Source organism: Pelobates fuscus, chromosome 3, assembly GCF_036172605.1.
Source record: "Pelobates fuscus isolate aPelFus1 chromosome 3, aPelFus1.pri, whole genome shotgun sequence".
Lineage (NCBI taxonomy): Eukaryota > Metazoa > Chordata > Amphibia > Anura > Pelobatidae > Pelobates > Pelobates fuscus.
In genome coordinates, this window is record NC_086319.1 from 391,820,098 (window position 1) to 391,846,949 (window position 26,852).

The 26,852-nt window shown below is 42.6% G+C and overlaps 1 protein-coding gene across 1 annotated transcript; it reads left to right on the forward strand.

Annotated features, from left to right (window-relative positions):
- The first annotated feature begins 1,205 nt into the window (after positions 1–1,205).
- On the forward strand, positions 1,206–26,660 carry VAMP2 (vesicle associated membrane protein 2). Its single transcript, XM_063449685.1, has 5 exons — positions 1,206–1,312; positions 23,358–23,478; positions 23,579–23,737; positions 24,443–24,494; positions 25,181–26,660. Coding segments are annotated over exons 1-5 (351 nt in total). The 5' UTR covers positions 1,206–1,310; the 3' UTR covers positions 25,198–26,660.
- Positions 26,661–26,852: the final 192 nt, after the last annotated feature.

Sequence of the window (26,852 nt, forward strand, 5' to 3'; positions counted from 1 at the left end):
AATGTACACACAGAGCTGTATCACACATATAATGTATAACTGTACACACAGAGCTGTATCACACATATAATGTATACACTGTACACACATACAGCTGTGTCATACATACATTGTATACAATGTATCAACTCAAAGCTGTATCACACATATAATGTATACACTGTACACACAGAGCTGTGTCACATATAATGTATACAATGTATCCACACAGAGCTGTATCACACATATATTGTATAAAATGTACACACAGAGCTGTATCACACATAAAATGTATACAATGTATCAACACACAGCTATAGCACACATATAATGTATAACTGTACACACAGAGCTGTATCACACATATAATGTATAACTGTACACACAGAGCTGTATCACACATATAATGTATACACTGTACACACAGAGCTGCATTACACATATAATGTATACAATGTACACACAGAGCTGTATCACATATAATGTATACAATGTACACACAAAGCTGTATCACATATATAATGTATACAATGTACACACAGAGCTATATCACATATATACTGTATACAATGTACACACAGAGCTGTATCACACATAGAATGTATACAATGTACACACAGAACTGTTTCACACATATACTGTATACAATGTACACACAAAGCTGTATCACATATATAATGTATACAATGTACACACAGAGCTATATCACATATAATGTATACAATGTACACACAGAGCTATCACACATAGAATGTATACAATGTACACACAGAACTGTTTCACACATATACTGTATACAATGTACACACAGAGCTGTATCACACATATAATGTATACAATGTACACACAAAGCTGTATCACATATATAATGTATACAATGTACACACAGAGCTGTATCACATATATACTGTATACAATGTACACACAGCTATATCACACATAGAATGTATACAAGAGCTGTATCACATATACTGTATACAATGTACACACAGAGCTGTATCACATATAATGTATACAATGTACACACAGAGCTGTATCACACATATACTGTATACAATGTACACACAGCTTTATATCCTTATATAATGGAAACAATGTATCCACACACAGTGATGTGTGTATATCTGTCAATCTTTAAGTCTCTCTGTCTATATATATATATTTGAATAATATATCCCCATCACTCCCTCCCCCCAGCTATTCCACTTTGCTACCCTCCCCCTCTCTGAGGCCCCGGATGGTAGTGACGTCATTGAGAGCCATCTTTTGTCAGAGCCTGGAGAAGAAGCAGCAGCCGCAGCATCAGAGCCTGAACAGCAGCACCCAGCAAGATGTGAGTGTCCCCCTGCACCCACCCACACACACACCCTGCACCCACAGACTGCACTCACTGCCTGGGCCCCCACTGCTGGCAGCCACAGGGCAGGCAAACACAGGCACATCCACACTGCAGTAAGCAAAATGTCTGGTCACACACACACACTGCACCCAACCAGTCCGTGTCACACACACACTGCACCCAACCAGCCAGTGTCTTACCCCTCCCCCCCACTGCACTCAGTCAGCCAGCGTCTCACCCATCACCCACAATCACACACACTGCACCCAGCCAGCGTCTCACCAATCACACACACTGCACCCAGCCAATGTCTCACCTATCACCCACAATCACACACACTGCACCCAGCCAGCCAATGTCTCACCCATTACCCACAATCACACACACTGCAAACAGGCAGTGTTTCATCCCCCCCCCCCCTTACACACTGCACCCAGCCGGCCAATGTCTCACCCATCACCCACAATCACACACACTGCACCCAGCCAGCCAATGTCTCACCCATTACCCACAATCACACACACTGCAAACAGGCAGTGTTTCATCCCCCCCCCTTACACACTGCACCCAGCCGGCCAATGTCTCACCCATCACCCACAATCACACACACTGCACCCAGCCGGCCAATGTCTCACCCATCACCCACAATCACACACACTGCACCCAGCCGGCCAATGTCTCACCCATCACCCACAATCACACACACTGCACCCAGCCAGCCAATGTCTCACCCATCACCCACAATCACACACACTGCACCCAGCCAGCCAATGTCTCACCCATTACCCACAATCACACACACTGCAAAATGGCAGTGTTTCATCTCCCCCTTACACACTGCACCCAGCCAGCCAGTGTGTCACCCACAATCACACACGCTGCACACTGATAACCAGTGTCTCACTCACAATTACACACCAGACAGTATTTCATTTACACACACTGCACACAGTCAGTGCCTCACCCACAATCACACACACTGCACCCAGCCAGCCAGTGTCACACAGATCACACATACTGCACCCAACCTGCTGGCATCTCATCCACAGTAACACACACTGCTCCCAGTCTGTTAGTGTTTCATCCACAGTAACACACACTGCTCCCAGTCTGTTAGTGTTTCATCCACAGTAACACACACTGCTCCCAGTCTGTTAGTCTCTCCCTCAATCAAACCCTGCACACAGCCAGCCTGTGTCTCTCCCACAATCACACACACTACATCCAGCCAGCAGTGTCTCCCTAATATTCATTCACACACTGCCTCCCGCCAACTAGTGTCACACACAATCACACACAATGCAGCTATATAGGTAGTGTCTCACACACTGAACCCAGCCAATGTCTCAATTACACACATTGTACCATGCTGTACCAACAAGTATCTCGATAACAATCACACACTTACATCCAGCCAACTAGTATATCACCCAGAATCGCACACTACATCCAGCCAACTAGTGTCTCACCCACAGAACACCCCAGAATCGCACACACTACACCCAATTAGCATTTCGCCCACAGTCACACACTGTATGGCTTGGAGGAAAGACGAGACGGGGGATATGATAGAAACATTTAAATACATAAAGGGAATCAACACAGTAAATGAGGAGACTATATTTAAAAGAAGAAAAACTACCATAACAAGAGGACATCATCTTAAATTAGAGGGACAAAGGTTTTAAAATAATATCAGCAAGTATTACTTTACTGAGAGGGTAGTTGATGCATGGAATAGCCTTCCAGCTGAAGTGGTAGAGGTTAACACATTAAAGGAGTTTAAGCATGCGTGGGATAGGCATAATCCTAACTATAAGATAAGGCCAGGGACTAATGAAAGTATTTAGAAAATTGGGCAGACTAGATGGGCCAAATGGTTCTTATCTGCCGTCACATTCTATGTTTCTATCCAAAACACTTACACACACACACACACTACACACTACACACTGGAAACTCTCAGCATTACACTCTAAAATGCTATAACCATCATTGTCATTATCACAATAACATTCACTACACCAGTCACCATCAAAATGTCCATATAACAATCACACACACAACAGCTAGAAACACTTTAGAATTGCTCTCATATTGCCTTCACACTGAAAATCCCTGTATCACACACAGTGGCATACTCCAATGACAACATAGTGTCCACACATACAATCACACACTATATCTAGCAATGCATAAAGACAAGCCTTGCACTCATACTTTGTATCCATGAGATGTTAGTGTAACACGCTCTGCAAAGTGTAGATACACACAAAATGTCAGTTCAGAACAAAACAGGACACTGTCATTGTTGTTCACAAACTTTGAACACACCAAATTTCACTATCACCCCACACCATCATTAAAATGCGCCCATTGCAACTTCAACCCAACATAATATACATTTCTAGGCATGTGCATGGGGGAAAATTTCGTTTCGGTTCGTCTCGGCATTCCGCAATTCAGGACCTCGGCAATTCGGACATTTGGACATTCGGAAGTACCCGAATGTCCGAATTGTCCGAAGTCCGTCCAAATTCATATTCGGACCGAAACAAATTGCACGTCTATACATTTCACACACAATCACACGAGCATGCGCTTGGCAAAGTATCACTAACACTCATAGTGCATACAAGAAATTGTCAGAGATGCATGATTTTGGTTATTTACTATTTTAGAAATGTTACTTTTTTCTTCTTTTTTTAGAAATTGTCACAAGTGCATTTCATATTTTCAATACAATGGATTGGGAAGAACGTTTCAACTCAGGGTGTTTCCGAATTCAGCTACTTAGGCCTAAAACATGTAAATACAGACAAAATGTTAGTGTCTCACTCGCAAACACACACTCAAACTCACTGCACTTGGTATTTTATACTTTGTTATAATTACACACACACACACACACACACAACCACACACAACTGTTCTGAGCAAGCTGTATGACACACACTAACATAACAGACACCCTAGCATGCGCAGTTACACCCTAAATACCTTATAGCGGATAGTGAAGTTCACACACCATCTGTCAGTATGGGAGTGTTAAAAATGTCCGACAGTGTGTATCAGGATATGGGCGTACAACACAACCTTTTATAGGTGTGTATCTTTCAGCAACACAGAAAGCTGGACCAGAAAAAGGGTGAATGTTTCACGCACGTGTATTATCTAGAAAATATGTGAGTTTCTCACATCAACCTTATAATATAATATGTCACACCCGAATAGCACCCAGCGGGTCTGGTTTCGCCCTGGCGTAGCACCCAGCGGGTCTGGTGTCGCCCTGGCGTAGCACCCAGCGGGGACTGGTGTTGCCCTCTTGTAGCACTTGGCAAAATAAAGCACACAGCTGGAGTAGTGGTTACACAATACACCATACTGTATCGCAATACACACTTGTATCACATGTATATGACAGATGGAGTAAAAGAGGCTCTTAGGAATGTGTACTCAGGGTCACTCATTGGGAGGGGTCAGACATGTCACATTACCAAAAGGAAGAAACATAGAAGGGGCTCAGGGACCGATATATACCATAAAAATACTGATTTTGAGAATGGAGGAGTTGTGTGTCTGTCTATGCTGTAGAAGCAGGGAGTAGGCCTGTGTAACATTAATGGAGAGTGGGAAATCCCTGTGTGTAATGTGTGCAGGGAGGGGTGATGGTTTTCATGCATTCTGACATATATACGCATATCTGTGGAAGAGCTGATTTGTGGGTGAGGGGATGGACTAGGCCAGGATGCCCCTTGCGTACTGTCACTGCAGCGTCACTCTTTGATGGCGGGGGTGGTGGGATACTGGCCATACTGTCAGAAACCAGGCCTGTGCATACTAGCCATGATCTGCCTTTACTGCTGTAGAGAGAGAGGCCGGACATTTTATATGGCTAGAGAACAGAAACAAAAAATGCAAGCTTTGCAGTCTGCAACGTTGTATCCAGTCGCTTCACCATTTTATTTAAATTGTAAATCTGGATTACAATCCCTGCTGTGTGATTTATATTTTAGATTAAGACATATTAAAATGGGAAATTCTAGGGAACTGTCCCTTGATCGTTATTTTTTTTTTTTTTTTTTTCATTTTTATAAGCTCTGGGGTGCAGTCTCTTTTTATGACCCCTATGCAATTTTGATTGTAAATTCTAGGGATATTGTACCCCTGTATTATTTGGATGGCAATCTCTGTGTTAGAGTCCCCCAAATGTTGTTTAGATTGCAGACGTTGTGGTACAGTTCCCATGTGTTATTTAGATTAAGCTTTGGAGTACAGACCCCCTTCACATTATTTAGATTGCAGGCTCTGAGCCATGTTATTTAGATTGTAAGCTCTAGGGCAGAGGTGCCCAAAAGGTAGATACCCAGGTGCTGTATAACTACAACTCCCACGATGCTCTGCAAGCCTTTGAAATGGCAAAGCATCATGGAAGCTGTAGTTTTTAAAAACATCTGGTGATCTACCTTTTGGGCACTCCAGCTGTAGGGGTACTGGTCCTCTGTGGTATTTAGATTTAATTTTAGCGTTCAGTCTTTGTCATGTTATTTAGATTGTAAGCTGTGGGATACAGTACCCTGCCTCATTATTTTAGATTGTAGATTGTTCCCCTTGGTTTACAGTCTCTGATGCTTTAATTAGCTCAGATATACAGTTTCTGATGATTTATTTAGATTTCAAGCTCAGTACTGTATCTCACTGGGTCATTTAGATTGTAAGCTCAGGGGTACAGTCTTTGTTGATTTTATTCAGATTGCGAACTCTGTAGTATGGTCCCTCACTGTGTTATTTAGAGTGCAAGCTCTGGAAAATAGTCTCTAGGGAATTATTTAGATCACAGGGTACAGTCCCTAAGGATTACTTTAGATTGCAAGCTCAATGTGAACAGTTTCTAAGGCTTTAGTTGGGTTGCAAGCTCTGGGGTACAGTGAATAAGGTTTTATGTAGACTTCAAGCTCAGAGGCTTTATTTAGATTGAAAGCTCTGGAGTAAAGTCTCTGACTCTTAATTTAGATTTTAAGTTCTGAGATGCAGTCCTCCATTGTCCATTTAAATTGCAAGCTCAGCGGTACAGTCTGTGATGCATTTGTATCCCCGTGTTATTTAGATGGGCACTTCCCTAGTATAGTCCCCCACCATGTTATGTAGATTGTGAGCACTTGGGTACTGTCCACACCACCACGTTATCCAGATGGAAGCTCTGTGATATAGTCCCTCCCACCATGTTATACAGATGGAAGCTCTGTGATATAGTCCCTCCCACCATGTTATACAGAGGGAAGCTCTGTGATATAGCCCCTCCCACCATGTTGTACAGATGGAAGCTCTGTGATCTAGTATTCCCTGACCATGTTATACAGATGGAAGCTCTGTGATCTAGTATCCCCTCACCACGTTATACAGATGGAAGCTCTGTGATCTAGTATCCCCTCACCACGTTATACAGATGGAAGCTCTGTGATATAGTATCCCCTCACCACGTTATACAGATGGAAGCTCTGTGATCTAGTATCCCCTCACCACGTTATACAAATGGAAGCTCTGTGATATAGTAACCCCTCACCACGTTATACAGATGGAAGCTCTGTGATATAGTATCCCCTCACCACGTTATACAAATGGAAGCTCTGTGATCTAGTATCCCCTCACCACGTTATACAGATGGAAGCTCTGTGATCTAGTATCCCCTCACCACGTTATACAGATGGAAGCTCTGTGATATAGTATCCCCTCACCACGTTATACAGATGGAAGCTCTGTGATCTAGTATCCCCTCACCACGTTATACAAATGGAAGCTCTGTGATATAGTATCCCCTCACCACGTTATACAGATGGAAGCTCTGTGATCTAGTATCCCCTCACCACGTTATACAGATGGAAGCTCTGTGATCTAGTATCCCCTCACCACGTTATACAGATGGAAGCTCTGTGATCTAGTATCCCCTCACCACGTTATACAGATGGAAGCTCTGTGATCTAGTATCCCCTCACCACGTTATACAAATGGAAGCTCTGTGATATAGTATCCCCTCACCACGTTATACAGATGGAAGCTCTGTGATATAGTATCCCCTCACCACGTTATACAGATGGAAGCTCTGTGATATAGTATCCCCTCACCACGTTATACAGATGGAAGCTCTGTGATATAGTATCCCCTCACCACGTTATACAGATGGAAGCTCTGTGATATAGTATCCCCTCACCACGTTATACAGATGGAAGCTCTGTGATCTAGTATCCCCTCACCACGTTATACAGATGGAAGCTCTGTGATATAGTATCCCCTCACCACGTTATACAGATGGAAGCTCTGTGATATAGTATCCCCTCACCACGTTATACAGATGGAAGCTCTGTGATATAGTATCCCCTCACCACGTTATACAGATGGAAGCTCTGTGATATAGTATCCCCTCACCACGTTATACAAATGGAAGCTCTGTGATATAGTATCCCCTCACCCTGTTATGTAAACTGATATCTCTGGTATACAGTCACCCCATCATGTTGTAAAGATTTGGGTTCATCTCCATGCTGTGTTATATATTTTACAAGCTTTGGGTACTGTCATTGATGTCACGATGTATTATATAGATTGCAAGCTGTAAGGTTCAGAACCACCACAAAGTTATTTAAATACAGTCCCCCAGCTGTGTAATTTAGCTCTCTCAATGCCCACTGTTTCTGTATTCCTTGTTTCCCATATTTCCCTATATTACGTAAAATTATTATTATTATTATTTTTTTTTTTGTCAATCTTTGTTTTATTGTGGCGTAAGTGATGGGATACAGAAGATAAAAGGGTAGTGTACGGTTTGTTCACAAAATGGGGTTAATACAACATTTGCATCTAAGAAATACACTTCCTTGTTCAGTAATGCCACTTTTTTGTTATGTTATGTTAATTATACGTAAAATTATTTTAAAATGCTATTGGAATGGTATGTGATTTCTGGTTTATATATGCTGTGTATAGATTTAAAGGACCAACGTTAATCATCGCATGATGAGATGGTTTTCTCTGGAATTAATTTGTTTGCTTTTCCGGTACCAACGTATTCTGTAGAGCTGTACAATGGACAGATGCAACATACAAAGGACTGGTGACATAACATGTTTACTCACTGTGACATGAATAGGGGGAGGCTCTGATCTCAGACAATGCTGGATTTATAATCCATCTGACTGCACATTATCAGGACAGGCCCCAACAGTGCTGTTTGTCGCTCTTTTGGAGACATCAGGGAACCTTACCCAGAAAGCATAGCGCGAGCAGATCATTTGACATGCTCACACTATGCTCAGGACACTGCTACCCTGCAGAGAGTGCTGTAACGGTACTCCCTGCATGGTTTATGCTTGTTGGGCCTGCATGTTTGATTGGCAGGAAGCCTGGTGTACATTCAAGCCAGGCTGACCTGCCAATTCTTTGGGCAAACCCGAGCGGCATCACTGGCCTGCGTTGCTCTTAACAAGACTAATGCACTTCACGAGACCCCCAACATTATAAGGACAGGATCAAACAGTGCTGGATGGATCTAATATGTGTCGGGGGGGGCGTCTGACCTCACGTTATCACGACAGGTACAAACAGCGCTGGGTTTATAGCTAATGTAGGGGATCAGACCTTATTTTATCGCGACAGGATCCGACAGCGCTGGGTTTGTAGGTAATGTAGGGGATCTGACTTTGTGTGATCGCAACAGGCTCAGACAGAGCTGGGTTTATATTGAATGTAACAAGACAGGCTCAGACAGTGCTGGGTTTTTATCTAATGTAGGGGATCTGACCTCGCCTTATCGCGACAGGCTCAGACAGCACTGGGTTTATATCTAATGTAGGGGATCTGACCTCACGTTATCAGGACAGGCTCAGACAGCGCTGGGTGTATAGCTAATGTAGGTGATCTGACCTTGCCTTATCGCGACAAGCTCAGACAGCGCTGGGTTTACATACTTCCCAACTCCGGAACACAGTTGAGAGGGTAAAGATGGCGAGCTTGTGATACAATTATTTCACAGGCCCTGCCATAAGAGGGTATGTTCACCTGAATTACAGACAGGTGAGCCTGGCGTAAATGCATATTCCATAACTAATTATGTAAGGCCAGCTCATTGAGGGCAGAACCTGCAAGGATCACTCTTTCAGTGCTATCTGCAGCGTCGTAGGACCCTGCTCATAGCGTGAATACGCCTAATGATGTGCATGCGCTGCGCTTATTGGGGACAGTTCCCTGGTGTCCTCATATGCGGGAACTAAGTTGGGATGGCGGGACTGAAAATTTGGTCTGTCCAACCGAAATCGGGATGGTTGGGAGGTCTATGTTTATATCTAACGTAGGGAAGGGATCTGAGTGCATGTTATCAGGACTGGCTTGGGCAGAGCTTGGTTTGAATGTAGTATTGGAGGATCTAAATACACATAATCAGAACTGTCTCAGAGAGTGCAGGTTTAAAATTTATTATAGTTATCAGACTACACCTTTTCACATACTGGGACGGTCGTTTATATCCTACCTTGCAGTGCAGTAGTGTAATGCAGTTATGGTACATTTAACTTGATTCAGGAAACTGAATTTTTCACTAAACCCAGGAATTATGCAGAATTGATAAAGGCATTGCCATTTTTAGATCAGAATATCCTATCTGGAAAATGTCTCTAATTTTTTTTTTTCTCTTTTTTTTTCAGTTCTCTCCAAACTTGGCAATTTTTTTTAATTCTCTACAATTCATATGTAATTAATTTCTAAACTATATCTGTAATGATATTTTTCACCTCTAATTAGTCTACAAATTCTGCTTTCTACTTAATTGTAGATCACATTCACCTCTCCCCAATGGATTAGGTTCACTCTCTTATTTTTGCTTGTATTCATCATTCCCCCCCCAACCTATTACTCAACTGTCGTTGTGTTGACAATGTTATCTTCCTCACTGGTTGCTCCTCACTCTCATCATTCTTACACTGGCCTCCTGTATTCTGTAAGAGTCCATTTAAAATCCTGCTGCTTATTTACCTAGATCTCAACAGTTGTACCCCTAATTAAATATCAGGGAAATAGTAATAAAAAAAATACAAATCTAGTAAAGCAGTGGCTCAATCTATTTGTCTGTTATGACAATTTCGTCGTCGTCCTGATACAAACTAATTTTAGATTGAGCAACCTGCGTAGAGCCCTGGACATTCACAGGGTTATTTACCAAACTTTGAATTTTGGTGAATTAAATTAAAATGGAAACACTTAGCAAAAAAAAGAAACAAACATCCGGAAAAACTCTTGAACTCGGCTTCTCCATATCGTTCATCTTGTCTGCCCACCAAGCGTCCGGAACTGCATGTGTGTGGTATCTGGATTTCCACAACCCTGAAATATCATCCTTAAAGGAATCTCCAGAGCCCGAAAGCACTTTCGAGTATGTCCACCTTTAATTTTTTTCATTTTACAAAAAGTCCAGTTTTCAATATAAATTGGAACTTTAATGGACTAACCTTGCTACACACCATGGCTGTCAATCAGAAAAGCAGTACAGTTACTTCCTGGTTTGGTTAGCTCAGTGGAGCTAAACTCAAAAGGCAGCAATTGCCCAGAGCTCCAGCCTTGCAAAGACTTCTCATTAAGCTGCATTGGGAAGTCTGTGATTGGACAGCCATAGAAAGTCTGGGCGGAGTTAGAAGGTTAGATATATCCGCAATGGGGAAAAAAAATGCAAAATTAAAAGCATGCATGTTTTCATTTGAGGTATATATCTACAAAACCCTCTTGTCAGTCACTTCACTTTGCTTGTGACCTTTGCTTGTCCTCTGTTCACCCTTGAACATGCAGGCTTTGGATGATATAAACAGAACCTTTCTAAGAGTCCATGATTCTCATGCAATACCCCTCCTCGGCCTACCTGTTATAGGCTTCACCTCCAGTCTATCACCAAATCCTTAAAATGTCTTGCTCATTAGCTATAACATAGCTAGTAACTCTTTCCCTACAGCAGTCTGCCCTATCTCCTTCTACATTCAAGTCTCATTTTATTCCCCCTTCTTACTCTATAGTTGCCTTTATTATCCTATAAATGTTAGACAAAGACTGTACGTGTGTCAGTCTCTCTTTTCTTATATTTGTCTTATGTGCAGATACCTTACTTCTAGATTATAAGCTTGTTTGCGTGGGGATCACCTTTTCCTTTTTGTTTGCATACATTTGTCTGTAGAACTACATTTTATGTAGATTTTTTTATTTTTTTTTTTAAATTCTTTATTTTTTCGTGCATATAGGTTCAACAGAAAAGCTCATGGTACCCCAAAGGCAATCCACTCGCTTACATCATTGACATTTCTTACATGGGGGTTTAAATTACATGAGCACATTTTTATAGTTATGGTGAACATCCGTAAGAATAAAACATGAAAGCCAGTAAAACCTGAATAGGGAGACCACGGCTGTGATTACAAAATAGGTGTTTGTCTTCGTTCGCCTACCTAGTCTGAGTAAAGATGTGTTGCTTACTTCGCAACTGTGCACTGCCCTGCTATGTGTGGCTCATCTCATGGTGTGCCATCATTCATAGCCACTCAGGCTAAGCTACTGAGAGGCGGTTAGGTGGTGTCACGATGCGGTTTAAATAGGCCGAGAATTTAACAAGCAGGGAAGTGTCACAATGTGTCTTCTGTGTTGCGCTAAGTGCGTGTCTGCAAATCTCGGGTGGGCCGTACAAGGCTTGAGCTAACGCTAGTGCAGGTGGAACGTGGGGTTATATACAAGTCGTGGCTAGTTATAGCCTTTGCATCGTTTTGGTTAGATAGTGGTTTCAATGGTGTAATCAACACATCAGTTACAGGGTAAGGCAGACAAATTCTTGGTACAGATCAGCATATTGACCTGGTAAGGTGCTACCATTAACCGCCTAGTTAACCAAGGTACATTTTGTGTGCATGAGATAAAAACAAAAAGAAAAAACAAAAACACTAGGTAAAACATTGCCAACAAATAACATAAGATGCCTAGAGATGGCGTTAAGAGTAAAAGGATGGCTGCCTCAAGTGCTGTCTATCAGTCTAGGTTCTAACTCCCTGGATTACACGTGTAGGGCTAGTCACTAGCAGCTGCTTCGTGCAGTAGCCCACTTGTCAGTCCCTATATGTGTCGATGTGAGATCCTAGCTTAGAGGGCGAATATTAAAGGCCCATGGGCGTCATACCATAGGGGTATGTAAGGGGGAGCCTTCGGCAGCACTTCCAGCGCCGTTAGTTATGAGTATGCGGTCAGTGTGTTGGGTGGCAGGTCTGTGCATGGGACCTAGAGGATATGGACTAACGGGTCCTCTCGCTAAATAGCCCTGGTCGATTCGTGGAGTTTAGGGTGCTCCCTGTGGAGGGAAGAATGTCTGTGGCAATTCGGGAGAATGTACAGCACATAACGTGCAACAGGGCATTGAGCTGTAAAGCCTGCTTTACAGTGGAGTGAGCTATGTGTAATGGTATCCCATGTTGCCGACCTGCGGGACCGGCCTGTAAGGAGAGTTGGGTCTCTCACTCACAGAGTAGTTTAAGTAGCAGGCTGTCTGCGCCCCCCCCCCCCCCCCCCCGGGTCTCAAGCATTAAGTGCCAAAGGGATATTCATCGGTGCTATCTAGGGGTATGAGTACAACTGCCCCGTAAAGTGTATATAGTCTTGTGTAGTCTGATTACGCTAAACGGTAATACCTAAAACAGGAGGCTAAGGTTTATGCTAGTCAAGGTACGGGAGAAAAAAAAAAAAAGTAGGTTAGCATAACATCTAAAATGAATACTCTACTTTGAGCATAACTTATCAATTTCAAGGTTTGGAGCTAGTTGAGCCCCAGCAGTCAATGATAGGTGGCGGAATGCCTTATTTCGCCCCTTCCAAGTGTGGAATGGCAGGCAGCGAGCTCAACCAGCAATAGGTTGTGACAGTCCCAAAGTCCTTAAGTGGTGATCGCTGCGTATGCCTCCGGCGTGGAGCTGTGGGGGATAAATGGGACACTCCTGTCCGGGTCCCATGTATGGGTGCGGTTGTGAAGGCTGTGGTCATTTGCGTTGATAGGCCCCGTCAGGGTCAGTTGTTCGCAGGGTAGGTGCAGAAGTTGCAAGAAGGCCGGGGCGGCTTGGATGTCCTGAATGCTATGTGAATCCGCACCCTTCGTGACTGTGAGTGTCCTGGAAGGCCGCCATCTGTAATCCACTTTGTGTTCACGGAGGATCAAGGTGAGTGGCTTTAGTGATCTGCGCCAAGCTAGGGTGCCATTAGACAGATCCGGAAAGAGCGAAATATCCATGTTTTCAAATCGGAAAGGGGTTTTGGTTCGGAAGGCTGATAGAATCGTCGCCTTTTGGCTGCTGTTGTTGAGTTTTAGGATGATGTCTCTTGTGGTGTTATTGGGCGCATTTGGTGGTTTGGGGATCCTGAATATCCCTTCCGGGGCAATCGTTGTACGCTTTCCCTGTGGCACTATAGCGTGTAGCATGCGTTCTATTAATTTTGGCAACTCGGCCTCAGCAATGTCCTCGCTGACTCCCCTGACTTTTATGTTGGGTGCCCTCCTGGCGTCTTCGAGTGCCGCGAGGCGATTCTCAAGTTGCCGGTTATGTTGTTCCAGGCCCTGTACAGTGTGTTGCAAGGCGGTGATGTCTTGGGCTTGGGTCAGTGTAGTACCCTCCAGTTGGGAGATGCGGCCTGTCAGGCCCTGCAGATCCGCTCGGAGCGCTCCGACTTCCTCGTGAAAGCTATGTTTCAGGTCCGCCATGAGTTCCTTCATGACCGCCACAGTGAGCAGTTCAGCTTCGGCCTCTTTACCACAGCGTTGTGCCTTCCGTGGTGGGTCTGGGGGCCGTTGGTAAACCCCTTCGTCTGCATCGGATAGGTCCTCGGAGAAATCCGAGCACCCGCCGTGTTGGGCCGCCATGTTGGCTTCAGTGTTACCGCGCGCCTGCATCCACATCTCCCCTATCGTGAGGCCCGGGGTGGATTTGTGTGGCACTGATTTCTTCCCCTTTCTCCCCATTGAGTGTTGGGGTAGTTGCTGGTATGCAAGATTGAGGATTGCGGGGTATTTTGCTCGATTTTGCTCGTTTTTCCTCGTTTGGGGCCCGGAGCTCCCTCAGCATGCGTCCAGTCGCTTCAGCGTGCAGGCTCCGCCCCCTATGTAGATTTTTGTATGGAACTGTTGTAGGGGCACTTTCCAGATAGTTGGTGAAAGAGGGCATTGGGTGAAGTGGTTTAGATCATGGTATTCTGGGAGAAGAGAGGCTGCAAGATAATGTAATTTATCTTGAGTTCTGTTTCAGAATATATATGTTTATCAATCATCTTTCCTACCAATAGTACAGCAATTTCTCAAAAGTGGTCATTAGAACACCCCCACCCTCCATCAGTACAGGGTGATACCTCATTGCTTTCTCACAGGTAATACTTCTCAACAAACGTTAATGGCAACATCACATAAGATCTCAGAAATGGTTCTACCCAGCTTTCTTCCTGCTTGCTTTGCGTTGTTGACATGCTGTCCAGGAAGCCTGCTCACCTCCATGTGAAACATAGAAACATAGAAACATAGAATGTGACGGCAGATAAGAACCATTCGGCCCATCTAGTCTGCCCAGTTTTCTAAATACTTTCATTAGTCCCTGGCCTTATCTTATAGTTAGGATAGCCTTATGCCTATCCCACGCATGCTTAAACTCCTTTACTGTGTTAACCTCTACCACTTCAGCTGGAAGGCTATTCCATGCATCCACTACCCTCTCAGTAAAGTAATACTTCCTGATATTATTTTTAAACCTTTGTCCCTCTAATTTAAGACTATGTCCTCTTGTTGTGGTAGTTTTTCTTCTTTTAAATATAGTCTCCTCCTTTACTGTGTTGATTCCCTTTATGTATTTAAATGTTTCTATCATATCCCCCCTGTCTCGTCTTTCCTCCAAGCTATACATGTTAAGATCCTTTAACCTTTCCTGGTAAGTTTTATCCTGCAATCCATGAACCAGTTTAGTAGCCCTTCTTTGAACTCTCTCTAAGGTATCAATATCCTTCTGAAGATAGGGTCTCCAGTACTGTGTACAGTACTCCAAGTGAGGTCTCACCAGTGTTCTGTACAATGGCATGAGCACTTCCCTCTTTCTACTGCTAATACCTCTCCCTATACAACCAAGCATTCTCCTAGCATTTCCTGCTGCTCTGTTACATTATCTGCCTACCTTTAAGTCATCAGAAATAATCACCCCTTAATCCCTTTCCTCAGATGTTGAGGTTAGGACTCTATCAAATATTCTGTACTCTGCCCTTGGGTTTTTACGTCCAAGATGCATTATCTTGCACATATCCACATTAAATGTCAGTTGCCACAACTCTGACCATTTTTCTAGTTTACCTAAATCATTTTCCATTTGGCTTATCCCTCCTGGAACATCAACCCTGTTACATATCTTAGTATCATCCGCAAAAAGACACACCTTACCATCAAGACCTTCTGCAATATCACTAATAAAAATATTAAAGAGAATGGGTCCAAGTACAGATCCCTGAGGTACCCCACTGGTGACAAGCCCAAGCTTCGAATATACTCCATTGACTACAACCCTCTGTTGCCTGTCACTCAGCCACCTTTTTCAGGAATCAAGGAAGCAGATTCCATGTGCATTCCTCCCAAGTGTCCCTATTTAGGAGGGACAGTTCCTATTCTGGATCCAAGTCTCTGTCTCTCTTTCATATCCCAATGTCCCTCTATTCTAGGAGCTCCATATTGTTGGTGTGTCTGAGTGTATAACCGCTCCACAGCAATGACACTCATTGTAATGTCTCTAAACTGCAAAAAATGTTTAGAAATCAGTCTGTGTATTTAAGATACATTGTTTTTGTTCTAAATTACATTTTAGGTGCTTATATTGTCATTAGTAAGTCACCAAAAATGCCTCAGAACAGCCTGGCCCCTGGCCACATACCTACTCACACCCCTAAAATGAAAGTATCCCTCTTGTAAATTTCAAATGTTGGGAGGAGTACATGAAAAAAACCAAAAAACTTCTAGGGACATTTTGACACAAGTACGCACACAGATGTATACAAACATATACACAGATACACTCAAAAGATACATGCAGACACTTAAGAATAAAGAGAACACATAGCTGTAGCCACCCACGTTCCTGTGAGACGGAGACACAATGTTTTGGGTCCTAAAGAGGAACAATTCCATTCTAGAACTTAACTCTTAAAGTGTGCAGATCTCATTGCAGGAGTGATAATCACTACCAGCTCTAGCCCTCTCATAAAGCAGACACCTCGATGCTGTTAGCACCTCTCTCCTTGTCTAGCTAATCGACCATAAAAAGACATGGAAAACGCTTGGGTGGCCTTTTCTCTGAACATTCCAGCGATTAACCTATCTGATAACTTTACTTATCAAAAATATTATAGTAATAAAAATCATAAGACATAAGAAAAGGTATACTTATCACCCGAGAAGCTAGTTCATTAAATGAGAAGCAGGCGAAATTGTAATTTGATAAAAAGGAGCTGAGCTATGTCACAATTTATTTAGTTTTGAAAAAATGTTGAGTCCATCAAATTCTTGATTTTCATATTTTTTTTTCTCCGTTTTTCATGGTGATGGCCAGCGTAACAAAGGCTGAATCATTGCATGCACCACTGTAGGTGTGACACAAACTGCTCATGGTTAAAGGCTTACTTCCAGCATCATAACCACCGCTACCTGCTGCGGTGGTTATGGTCAATTACATTTCTAAATGAATGATTGGTTTGAACCTCAAACATGAAATTATATACCATTTAAATCCTTTTAAATTAACACGTGACATTTGTAGTCTGGTTGTTTTTTTTTTGTTTGTTTTTTTTTCTTCTCTACGAGAATCTGGAAACTTGTCCTTGTTTGACCTTCTATCTAAATCCACAATTTTAATTCTACTAAAATTTGTAAAGTATAACTTCACCAGTCGAGAATATTGGCAGGTAAAATAGACATTCACAGTTGTATTGAATTATTCAATTCTCTATCAATTTGTGAATTTAAAAACAAAACTAATTTATATTAACTTAAACGAAGACCAAGCACTTATTATTCAAAAGCTGGCTAGCTGCAGCAATTAAATATATTAAAGATATTTTAATATTTACCAAATGCTAGCAAGTTCCTGGCATTGTAAAATGTGATGGTTTTAAAGGGACCCAGTGAAATATACACATACTGATTTAAAGGAGTTCAGAATCCTACGCAAGTACCTACAATCTAATTCACTTACCAAAGAACACAAAATAACCCCACACATTTTTTAGTGCACACACCATATATTTTTTTTGTCTGTCTACCAACACTTTGGTTAAAGGGAAACCCTAGGCATTCTAACCACTTCCGCTGATTGAAGTGGTTATAGTGTCAGGAGTTTGCTAGCGCCGACCCTTAATTCAGTGTTGAACTATTTGTAATAATTTTATGCTAAAACAGAGTCCCCAGCCAGAGAAGGATAAAGATCCCACAGGGAACCAGACAGGTTTTCAGGCTTGGGGCCCCCAACCCCTCCCCTCTGTGCCCATCCTCATCAGGTGTAAAACTGCTCTAGACATTGAATGCAGTGGAATATAGGCATTATAACCTAGGCAAGGGGTAGGTGTTACCCAATCCATGTGTCGCTCTAGCATTCCCGCACACAGCGCCTGTTGATTGCGAAGCAGCGTTTCCTGTCATTTTCTGCATTGCCGATTGGGGCATGCATTTATACTCCCCAAGCATGCTAAATGCATGGAAGATACAAACTTGCGGCACCCCTTTACCTTTATTTATATGACCCAACATTTCCAGAAGGGTGACCTGGACCAATCCATGTCCATCTAAGTGTTTAAATCCAATTCTCAGCTCCATAATCTTTGCTCTATCATGGTTTCCTCACGGTTCCTCGTATAGTGCATAATATATTCTCTGGATTTTCTGGTTATTTGATTTTGGCTTGTTTATTGACCCTCCTGACATTGTAATCCTGACCTGGCTAATTCTATTGTTTTCCCATATTTCTGGTATCCTGGCTAGTATCACGTTTATGCCTTTTCTGTCTCTTTTTTTATTTGTATGTTAAACTTGGCCATTCTAAGGTCCGGTAATTTGTCCTTCCATCTCTGACCTATAATAGTAAGTTGAGTATTGTAGCCGTGGCAGTAGGCAACCTTCGGCCCTCCACATGTTGTGGGCAACATCTGCCATAATGCTCTTACAGCCATAAAGCTTCAAGAGAGATGTAGTCCACAAAATCTGGAGTGCCGTATTTCGCCTACCCCTGAATTCTAGGCATTATATTTAATTCCGTAATGTTTTTAGTACATAAAGTGTCTCTGTCATAGAAACCTCACAATACCCAAACATTTCCAGTAAAATTGTATCATCAGGAAGTATATGAATATAAGACAAGTGAGAGGATCACAAAACAGTGTATATGCAAAGTTAGCAGGAGAAAAATCATCAAAAGGTCATTCCAAGCACCACTGATTTGAAGTGGTCATGGTGCCATAGTCTGTATGTGCAATGTTTTGCTATGAAATGCTGCACATATAAAGTTGAAACCATCTGCTGCTGGGGGCGTAGCTCAACCTCTGGCCGCGTCATTGAGGCGCCATTAGGGTTATGTGAATCCTATCCAAATTTATCAACTGACGCCAGAGACGGCCGGCAACCCTCCATGTCCTCCCCTCAGTCCGCCCTTCCTCTCCTCTGGAAAGAAGGCGTGACGTCCACCATGGAGGATCGGGTTATAGGAAGAACTTGGCCTCGTCACTGGATCAAGGTGAGTTTTTGCTTTATTTCTTTTCCGCCCAGCAAGGGAGTAAGTATCTAACCAAACAAAATATAGGACAGATCTGTGTTTGTGTACATTGCACAAAATGAAATGGGACTACTGACACGTAATACTAGGAATAAGAGTGCAGTTGCATCAGTTTTTTTTTTTTATTCTTTATGTTCCATACACCTTGAAAAGGGATATAAAATGCAGGATAATCTGGCTGTATCTGCTCTTTGAGGCTGTGTTAGTGTATTATTTTCACTGCAGCACAAACAGTATGTGAACACACACACACACACACACACACACACACACACACACACACACACACACACACACACACACACACACACACACACACACACACACACACACACACACACACACACACACACACACACACACACACACACACACACACACACACACACACACACACACACACACACACACACACACACACGTCTATCTTCTTCTTGGACCATTCCAACCTTTAGAAACTTGTTGAAGGGTCACAAGTTGATTTAAAATGGAAAAAAAAAGTGCATCTTGCGTTGTGACGCCATTATTTCTCATGAGCTGTCCCTTTTGAATAATTTTGCTACAACTCCGTCAGAGAAATGCAGGTTTACTGCAGTAACTTAAAGGGACACTATGAACTCTATGCACCAACACTGCTTAATGAGACAGTTTTGATGTATAGATTATGTATCTGCAGTCTCACTGCTCAATTCTCTGACGTTTTGTTTTGAAAAACCAAATGGTTTCATTTTCAATCAGATGTAACTTACTTTAAATGGTTTTATCTCCTGCTTTGTAAATTGAACTTTAATTACATACAGGAGCCTCTTGCAGGGTCTAGCAAGCTATTAACAGAGCAGGAGGTGAGAAATTCTAAATTAAACAGAATTTGCAATAAAGGTGTAAACATCGGATTACTTTTTACAGGAGGTGTTTTGAAAGGTTGTGTAAGGGAGGTGTGACTAGGACTGCATAAACAAAGCGATTTAATAAATAAATGGCAGAGAATTGACCGGTCAGACTGCAGAGTCACTTTAAAGAACAAGCAAAGATTAAGGGTTAGATGCTGAGCTGCTGCAAACCCTAAATCACTGTTGGTTCTACAGTGATAGGGACCACTAAATCTAAAGAATAGAATGGAAAAGTGCTACAGACTTCATTGTGCACACCAGAGCTACATTAGTATTTTATTGAGGAACATCATAAAGCATATAGACATGTTGGATGCAGTGGCACTTTGTCAAAGTGTCCTCAAAAGAACAACATTAATTATGATTTTTCCGGATCTAACTGCTTGATCCACTCAGATACTCGTGTATATAACTGGAGCATCACTGACATTGCATGGAACACTGACATTGCAGTTATTGGAAGTTCCACGGAAAGAATTCTGGTGAATGTCTTTCCCTAGTAGGTGAGGAAATGAGGAGTCCTCTAGGAATGCAGGCCTCCCAATAGTCTCGATTTCATCGGGACATTCCTGATTTTAGGGTTCTATCCCACCATCCCAGGTTTGTTCCTTATTGTCTCGCTTTTGGGGACACCAAGTAACTCCCCAAAAAGTGTTCCGCTATCGACACTGAAACCATGCAGAGAGCACTGAAACGTGCTCCCTGCATTGTCTGTCTTCGGTGTACTAACCAGGATAAATAACAGGTAGCCTGCTAGTTCTTTGGGTAGAGCGGCCCCCATTCTGGCAGACCCACCCCATCTGGGTGGTGCCACTGCCCTCTTTTAACCCACCCATTGACATCCTGATTCAGGGGACACGGATGTAATTACCCGGTACTTTCAACTGCTTGTTTTCGACTCTGATCTGATGTAGATATATCTATATCATACTTGTTTGGATTTTATTTCCACACCTACTGTATTATATTAAACTGAAAATCAAAGTGGCAGAGTCTAGGCCAAAATATGCTAGTTGTAAATAACACTAAACTCAGAGGATTTGTCTGTTAGAATAAAAACATTAATTTGTCCGTCATGATTCGCTCTTTAATTTCCACCTCCCCCCTTATTGATAGTGAGAGATGCTGCTGAATAAGCTGAACAATTAATTATATTCATATTTAGAGTATTTTTTTTAAAACATGCCCCATTCTCTGGGTCTACACTACTCATATATGCTTAGTTTGCTCTACCAGGATTTCGGAAATCACCAAGGGCTTTGTATTGCCGGGACATTCTAAAATAATGGCCTTGGGTGGTGTCCTGTGTTCTAGGGCTGTCGTTAGGCATGTGAAAATAAAAAAATTTTATTTCAGGAATAATGGTCCTATTCCACTGATAGTGCTACACTGTCTTTAAACTTCCACAGCTGCCACTGGGAATGGCCAAGGTCAGTGGTCCCCTATCTTTGTTGGACCAAAACAACTAAGATGAAATCATTTTTAGGGAAACTCTATTTTTGTTTTCTTAGACATTATTTTTACAGATGTCAGCCATACTGGAGAGATATGCAACATGTGTAGTGCATACTTTGTTCAATGTTCAACCCATTGCAGCTCTGAAGTCCGTGTGGTTACGGAACACTTTGAAGTGGCTGGAAGCACACCGGTTGAAGAACACTGAACTAGGTAGACACTGGTTCTTTTAATATTGAACTTGAAGCTGCTTCAAAATTCCCTGCTAATATTAAAACATAATCCTGGCTCTCTAATAATGAACCATTTTAGTTACGTTTTGGTACATTTTGAGATAGTTGACAAAAAAAAAAAAAGTTTCATTGATAAATATATTCTGTGTACTTGTACGTCCTATTCTATAATTTTCTCCGTCATTTTGCCTGTCACCAGTCGGACAGTTGGAGTGCTTGGCCTGAATATTCTTTTTTTTTTTTTTCTGTCATTGTCTAATTATACCACGTGGATTAACATTCAAAGATAGCTGCCAGTGTACAAACAGAGCCAGATAATCCAGATTAGGGGTAGATACGGACCAGATATATGCACATCTCGGCCTACACTGTGACCAGCTACTGCCTTTACAAAATCACTCGGGACAAAGCCTTCTTAACTTGCCCCAGGAATCCGGGACCAAAGCAGCCAGTTAACAAGTCTAACGACTGTGTTTCTGGGATCTCTGAATAAACCAACCAGTCCACACAGTTCCCAATGGAACGAACACATTCATCTTTATTTTTTATTTTTTTTACTCAAGACTAGCAGATATCCTCATAACATCAAACTTACGGTGATAAACTCAATGTTTAACCAAATCTTATGGGAAACATACAGGAACTCTTAATAACGCAATAGCATATTTATAAATGGGTGGGGAAGACAATAACTAACACAAAATATCCCCCCTGTCCGCAGAAATCCTAATATGCAAATATACCTGAATATGCAAATTAACCAGCTTTGCTATTCAGGTAGTGCATATATAACTGTTTCAAGATCCTGACAACCAAATCCACCTAGCTGGCTGAGAGCATCAGCAGGACTGGAGAGCACACAAAATATTTTAACAATTACATTTGACACATCCTACACCTATAATGGTGACTAAAACATAAGAATAATTTGGGGACCTACATAAAGTGTCCGTCTTCTGCTCCCAGTTATGGTGACTACCGGCACACTCCACCTCTGCTACTACATTACACAAATCGCACATCTCATTCTCTGCTGTTACCTTACATACATCGCACATTTCCTACTATGTAATTCCGTTACATACATCCCAAATCTCCTCCTCTGCTATTCCCTTACATACACCCCACATCTCCCTTTTATTCCTTTACATATATCCATAACTCCTTTTGTTATTCCTATATAAACACATTCTACATCTCCTTAGTTTTTCCTTTACAAATACATCTCCAGTACTATTATGTAACATATTTTCCTTTTACATCTCTAAACTCACTCACACAGCATATATTCCATGTCCACTCAAGTTATTCTGCACTCTGGTTGTGTCTCACTATGTTACTTTGCCATACCCATCGCATCTCTTCTAGTTGTCATGTTTTCCCTTTCCAAAAAGGCCCCATTCCCACCATCATGTCACTTTTTATTTTATTTTTATCTATCCAGCATCTACAAAGCACTTCTACTCTCACAGAATGATTCCTCTGCTGGTACCTTCAGGTCATGAATATTTTTCTTTATGCTGTTCATCTCCTGTTTTATCCACATACTTGAGACAACCTATCCCTTATTCCTAGAGATCTTTCTGCTACTCTTCTGATAATAATTCTTCCTCTCCATCAGGTCTGCACCACCTGCCGGTCCCCCTGCTGCCCCCGGAGAAGGAGGTCCCGGAGCTCCCCCAGCCCCTCCTAACCTCACCAGTAACAGGAGGCTCCAGCAGACTCAAGCACAGGTGGATGAGGTGAGTGAGTGTTTGTTTTTTCCCACACTGGGTGGGATTGTTTAGAAATGGAGTTCTGTCTGACCATCTCTGTCTCTTGTGTTCTCTCTGTACTCTGTAGGTGGTGGGTCTCATGCGTGTGAATGTAGATAAGGTTTTGGAAAGAGATCAGAAGCTGTCCGAGCTGGATGACCGCGCGGACGCTCTGCAGGCCGGAGCCTCACAATTTGAGACCAGTGCGGCAAAACTCAAGCGCAAGTACTGGTGGAAGAACCTCAAGGTATAATTATGTCTTTTAGTTTCCATGTACACTCTACAACTCTCAATAAACCTGGGTACTCTGGTCCATGCTTTTAACTGTTCCTTCTCACTTACCTGATACTTTTTCCCCCCCTCCCCCCCTCTCTGGCCAGTGTACTCTCTCCCTTTCTTCTTTTTACTGTGTTATGGAGCTTTCTTTATCCTCCCTGAACTTCTTTCGTGCTCTGACTTATTCTTTCCTTCTCGTTCGAACCCATTCATCTTTTCTGTGTTCTGTCTGCTTCTAAGATATACAAATGTGGCTTGCAATGAATCCAACTCAAGCGCTGTCATTCTTATCTCTTGTTTTGTTGAACAAAGTTTGTACCATTCCAATTGCTTGTCAACCCTGTTTTCCTACTATTCTTGAGGAGACCAAACAGACCTTTTGTTGAGTCCTCTCTCCATCTTTTTTCTCAGCCTGATCTTTCTCGCACAGGTTCTCTCTGACTTTACGTCTCTCTGACTTTGATGTTAACCAAACATATTTCCTGTACTCTTGTGCTGGCTCTGTGTTCAGTTGTTGTCTTATTGGTTTTTATTGCATTCCCTGCTAGGCCATTTTTATTCTACAGCATACGTCTTAGTTCTGCTACTCTATACACTCATTACCTTGAACTGCGTTCCCCGTCTCTTCTCTCCTTCTGTTATAATTCCAACTAATGGTCACAATGTCTCTCCACAGATGATGATAATTATGGGTGTGATATGCGCCATCATCCTCATCATAATAATTGGTAAGTTGTCTTTATGTGATGTGTGTGAGTATATACTTGTTTCTTGTATCTGTGCTGTGTACTCTAGACTGACTGTACTAACCTCTTTTTTTTTTCTTATCTTTCTCCTCTCTCTCTCTCTCTCTACCCCCTCTACCCCCTCCCTCCCTCTCTCCCTCTATCCCTCTCTCCCTCTATCCCTCTCTCCCTCTCTCCCTTCTCTGTTCTATCATTTTTATTTGACTATCTTGTAACAACCCCTTTGCTTTCTTCTTTTCTATTTTTGTCTTCATTGTATGCCGTTCATCTCCTTTTCCTGCATTTTCCTTCTGTCCTCCCTGACTCGTTTCCTACCTTGTTGTATGTCCCTCTCTTTCTTTCCCTCCTCTTTTGTCCATCTTGCTTGTCTTCTCCATTTATTCCTTATCTTCTTCCAATTTTTCGCTTCCCATTCTTTTTCACTTGATCTCTGCTCCTTCATATTCTCATCATCTGCACCTTAATTTTCTCATCTTTTAAAATCTGCCTTTCATTTTCCTCCTGTACACCAATCTTGTCTCCACATCCATCTACTTTCTTCTCTTTTCCTTTTCCCTGAATCTATATGGCTTTTTTTTTTCTTTCAATTTTTAACCCATTTCTGCCGCAAACCCCTTTACTGAACCCTCACCCCCCTGTCGCCATTGTTTTTATCTTTCCTCCTTCAGTTTACTTCAGCACCTAAGGACAGCGCGCTCTCCCCGTCTCTCTGTCTCTACTTCTTCCCCTCGCCGGATCTCTCATCTACCCCCAGCTGGGACCAGACAAACTTCAACATTACTCCCCCTCCTGCCTCTCCCCTCATCCTCTAACACAGGGAAGTGGGGATCCAATGTTGTGCAGATGCTCCCCCTCTCCCTGGCTCCCGTTTGTAAATACTCACTGACTGGATTCCCCTCTAACTTATATACACACAAATATATATATATATATATTTAATTTGTCCGTGTGTAGGTTTTTCTGTTACCTTGTTCCCCGTGACGCTGTGTGTCCGTAATGTTATTACCTGCAGGGGGAGGGACAAATACCCCAAAACTGGTCTCAAACCCACAATACAGTTAAAGATAAGCCAAATTGTTGGCAGTGTAAACCTTTAATCTTTTACAGGGTCACTTAACCCCACCCCTGCTGCTAGACTTTCCCAATAACACACTGTGTTCCCTCTCCCCGCCTCGTATGCATGCTCTCCTGGCTCAGTGGAATGTTTCGGGTTCCTCTCTCTCCCACTTATCTGGAGGGATGAAGTGTGAGGGCTGAGGTATCCAATCCCCGCTGTCCCTTTACCCTGCCACTTCCTTAAATCGGTCCCTCAACTTCCTGTTTATCGGGTGTGCCATGTGCTAGCCTTGCAGGAGGCTCGTCATCCGGCACATCATAGAATAAGCAGTGGGGGGAAGTTGGGTAGCTGATGAGTGTGTGGGGAGGTTGACTGCAGGATTAACTGAGAGAACATTACTGGAGCCACTGACTGTGTGGGTGGGAGGTCCAGTACAAAAATAGCAGAGGGGCAGGATGGGAGTGCTGTTTGTGGGTATGGGGACGATATTAGAGGGGCAGGAAAGGAGTGACAGTAATGTGTATGTGAGGGGTGTGGGAAGGAAGGCAGTGCAGGAATAGCAGAGGGGCAAAATGGAGTGACAGCTGTTTGTGTGTGTGTGTGTGTGAATGTATGTGTTTGTATGCTAAAGGGGAAAATCAATATAGTAATAGAGGTAAGGGCAGTTATTCAAGTTGCCCTAAGCTTATTGCCCCACCACCTTGAGTCACTTTGGAGGGAAGTGGCTCTGTGGGATGGTGGCAGTTGCTAAGCAATACCCCACTGGGGTAGCTGGAGGAGGGCAACATTTGCACCCACCCTCTACTACACAAAGTGTTAATGAGAGTTTGGTATTGAGGGTCATTTAATATGTAGCTGCCACCAGCCAGGGCAATAAGTTACATAGCTGAGATAGAACTCCCCCTGCCTCCCGTACATTCCGTTTTGTTCCTCATTGCCTGCAGTGTCTCATTTGGAGGGAGGGGGCTTGCAGCTGGGGCAATATGGTAAATCTCCCCCTCTCTCCTTGTTCTCCCCTTCCCCCTGATTTCCCCCCTCCCCCTTCCTGTCCCTACAACATAAATATTACAATAAATGTTGTTTAACCAAAATCACTTAGTGGTGTGTTTATTTTTGCTGCTGTTGCGTGTTTTTTTGTTTTGTTTATTTTTAGGGGTAAGGTGGATTTCATGATTTTTAGGAATGGGGCCATTGTTTTGAATCCCAAAAGTGAGCTGTATTGATGTAGATATATTTTCTACTCCCCCGCCAAAATATAAAACAAAAGGTTGGGGTAGATGTTC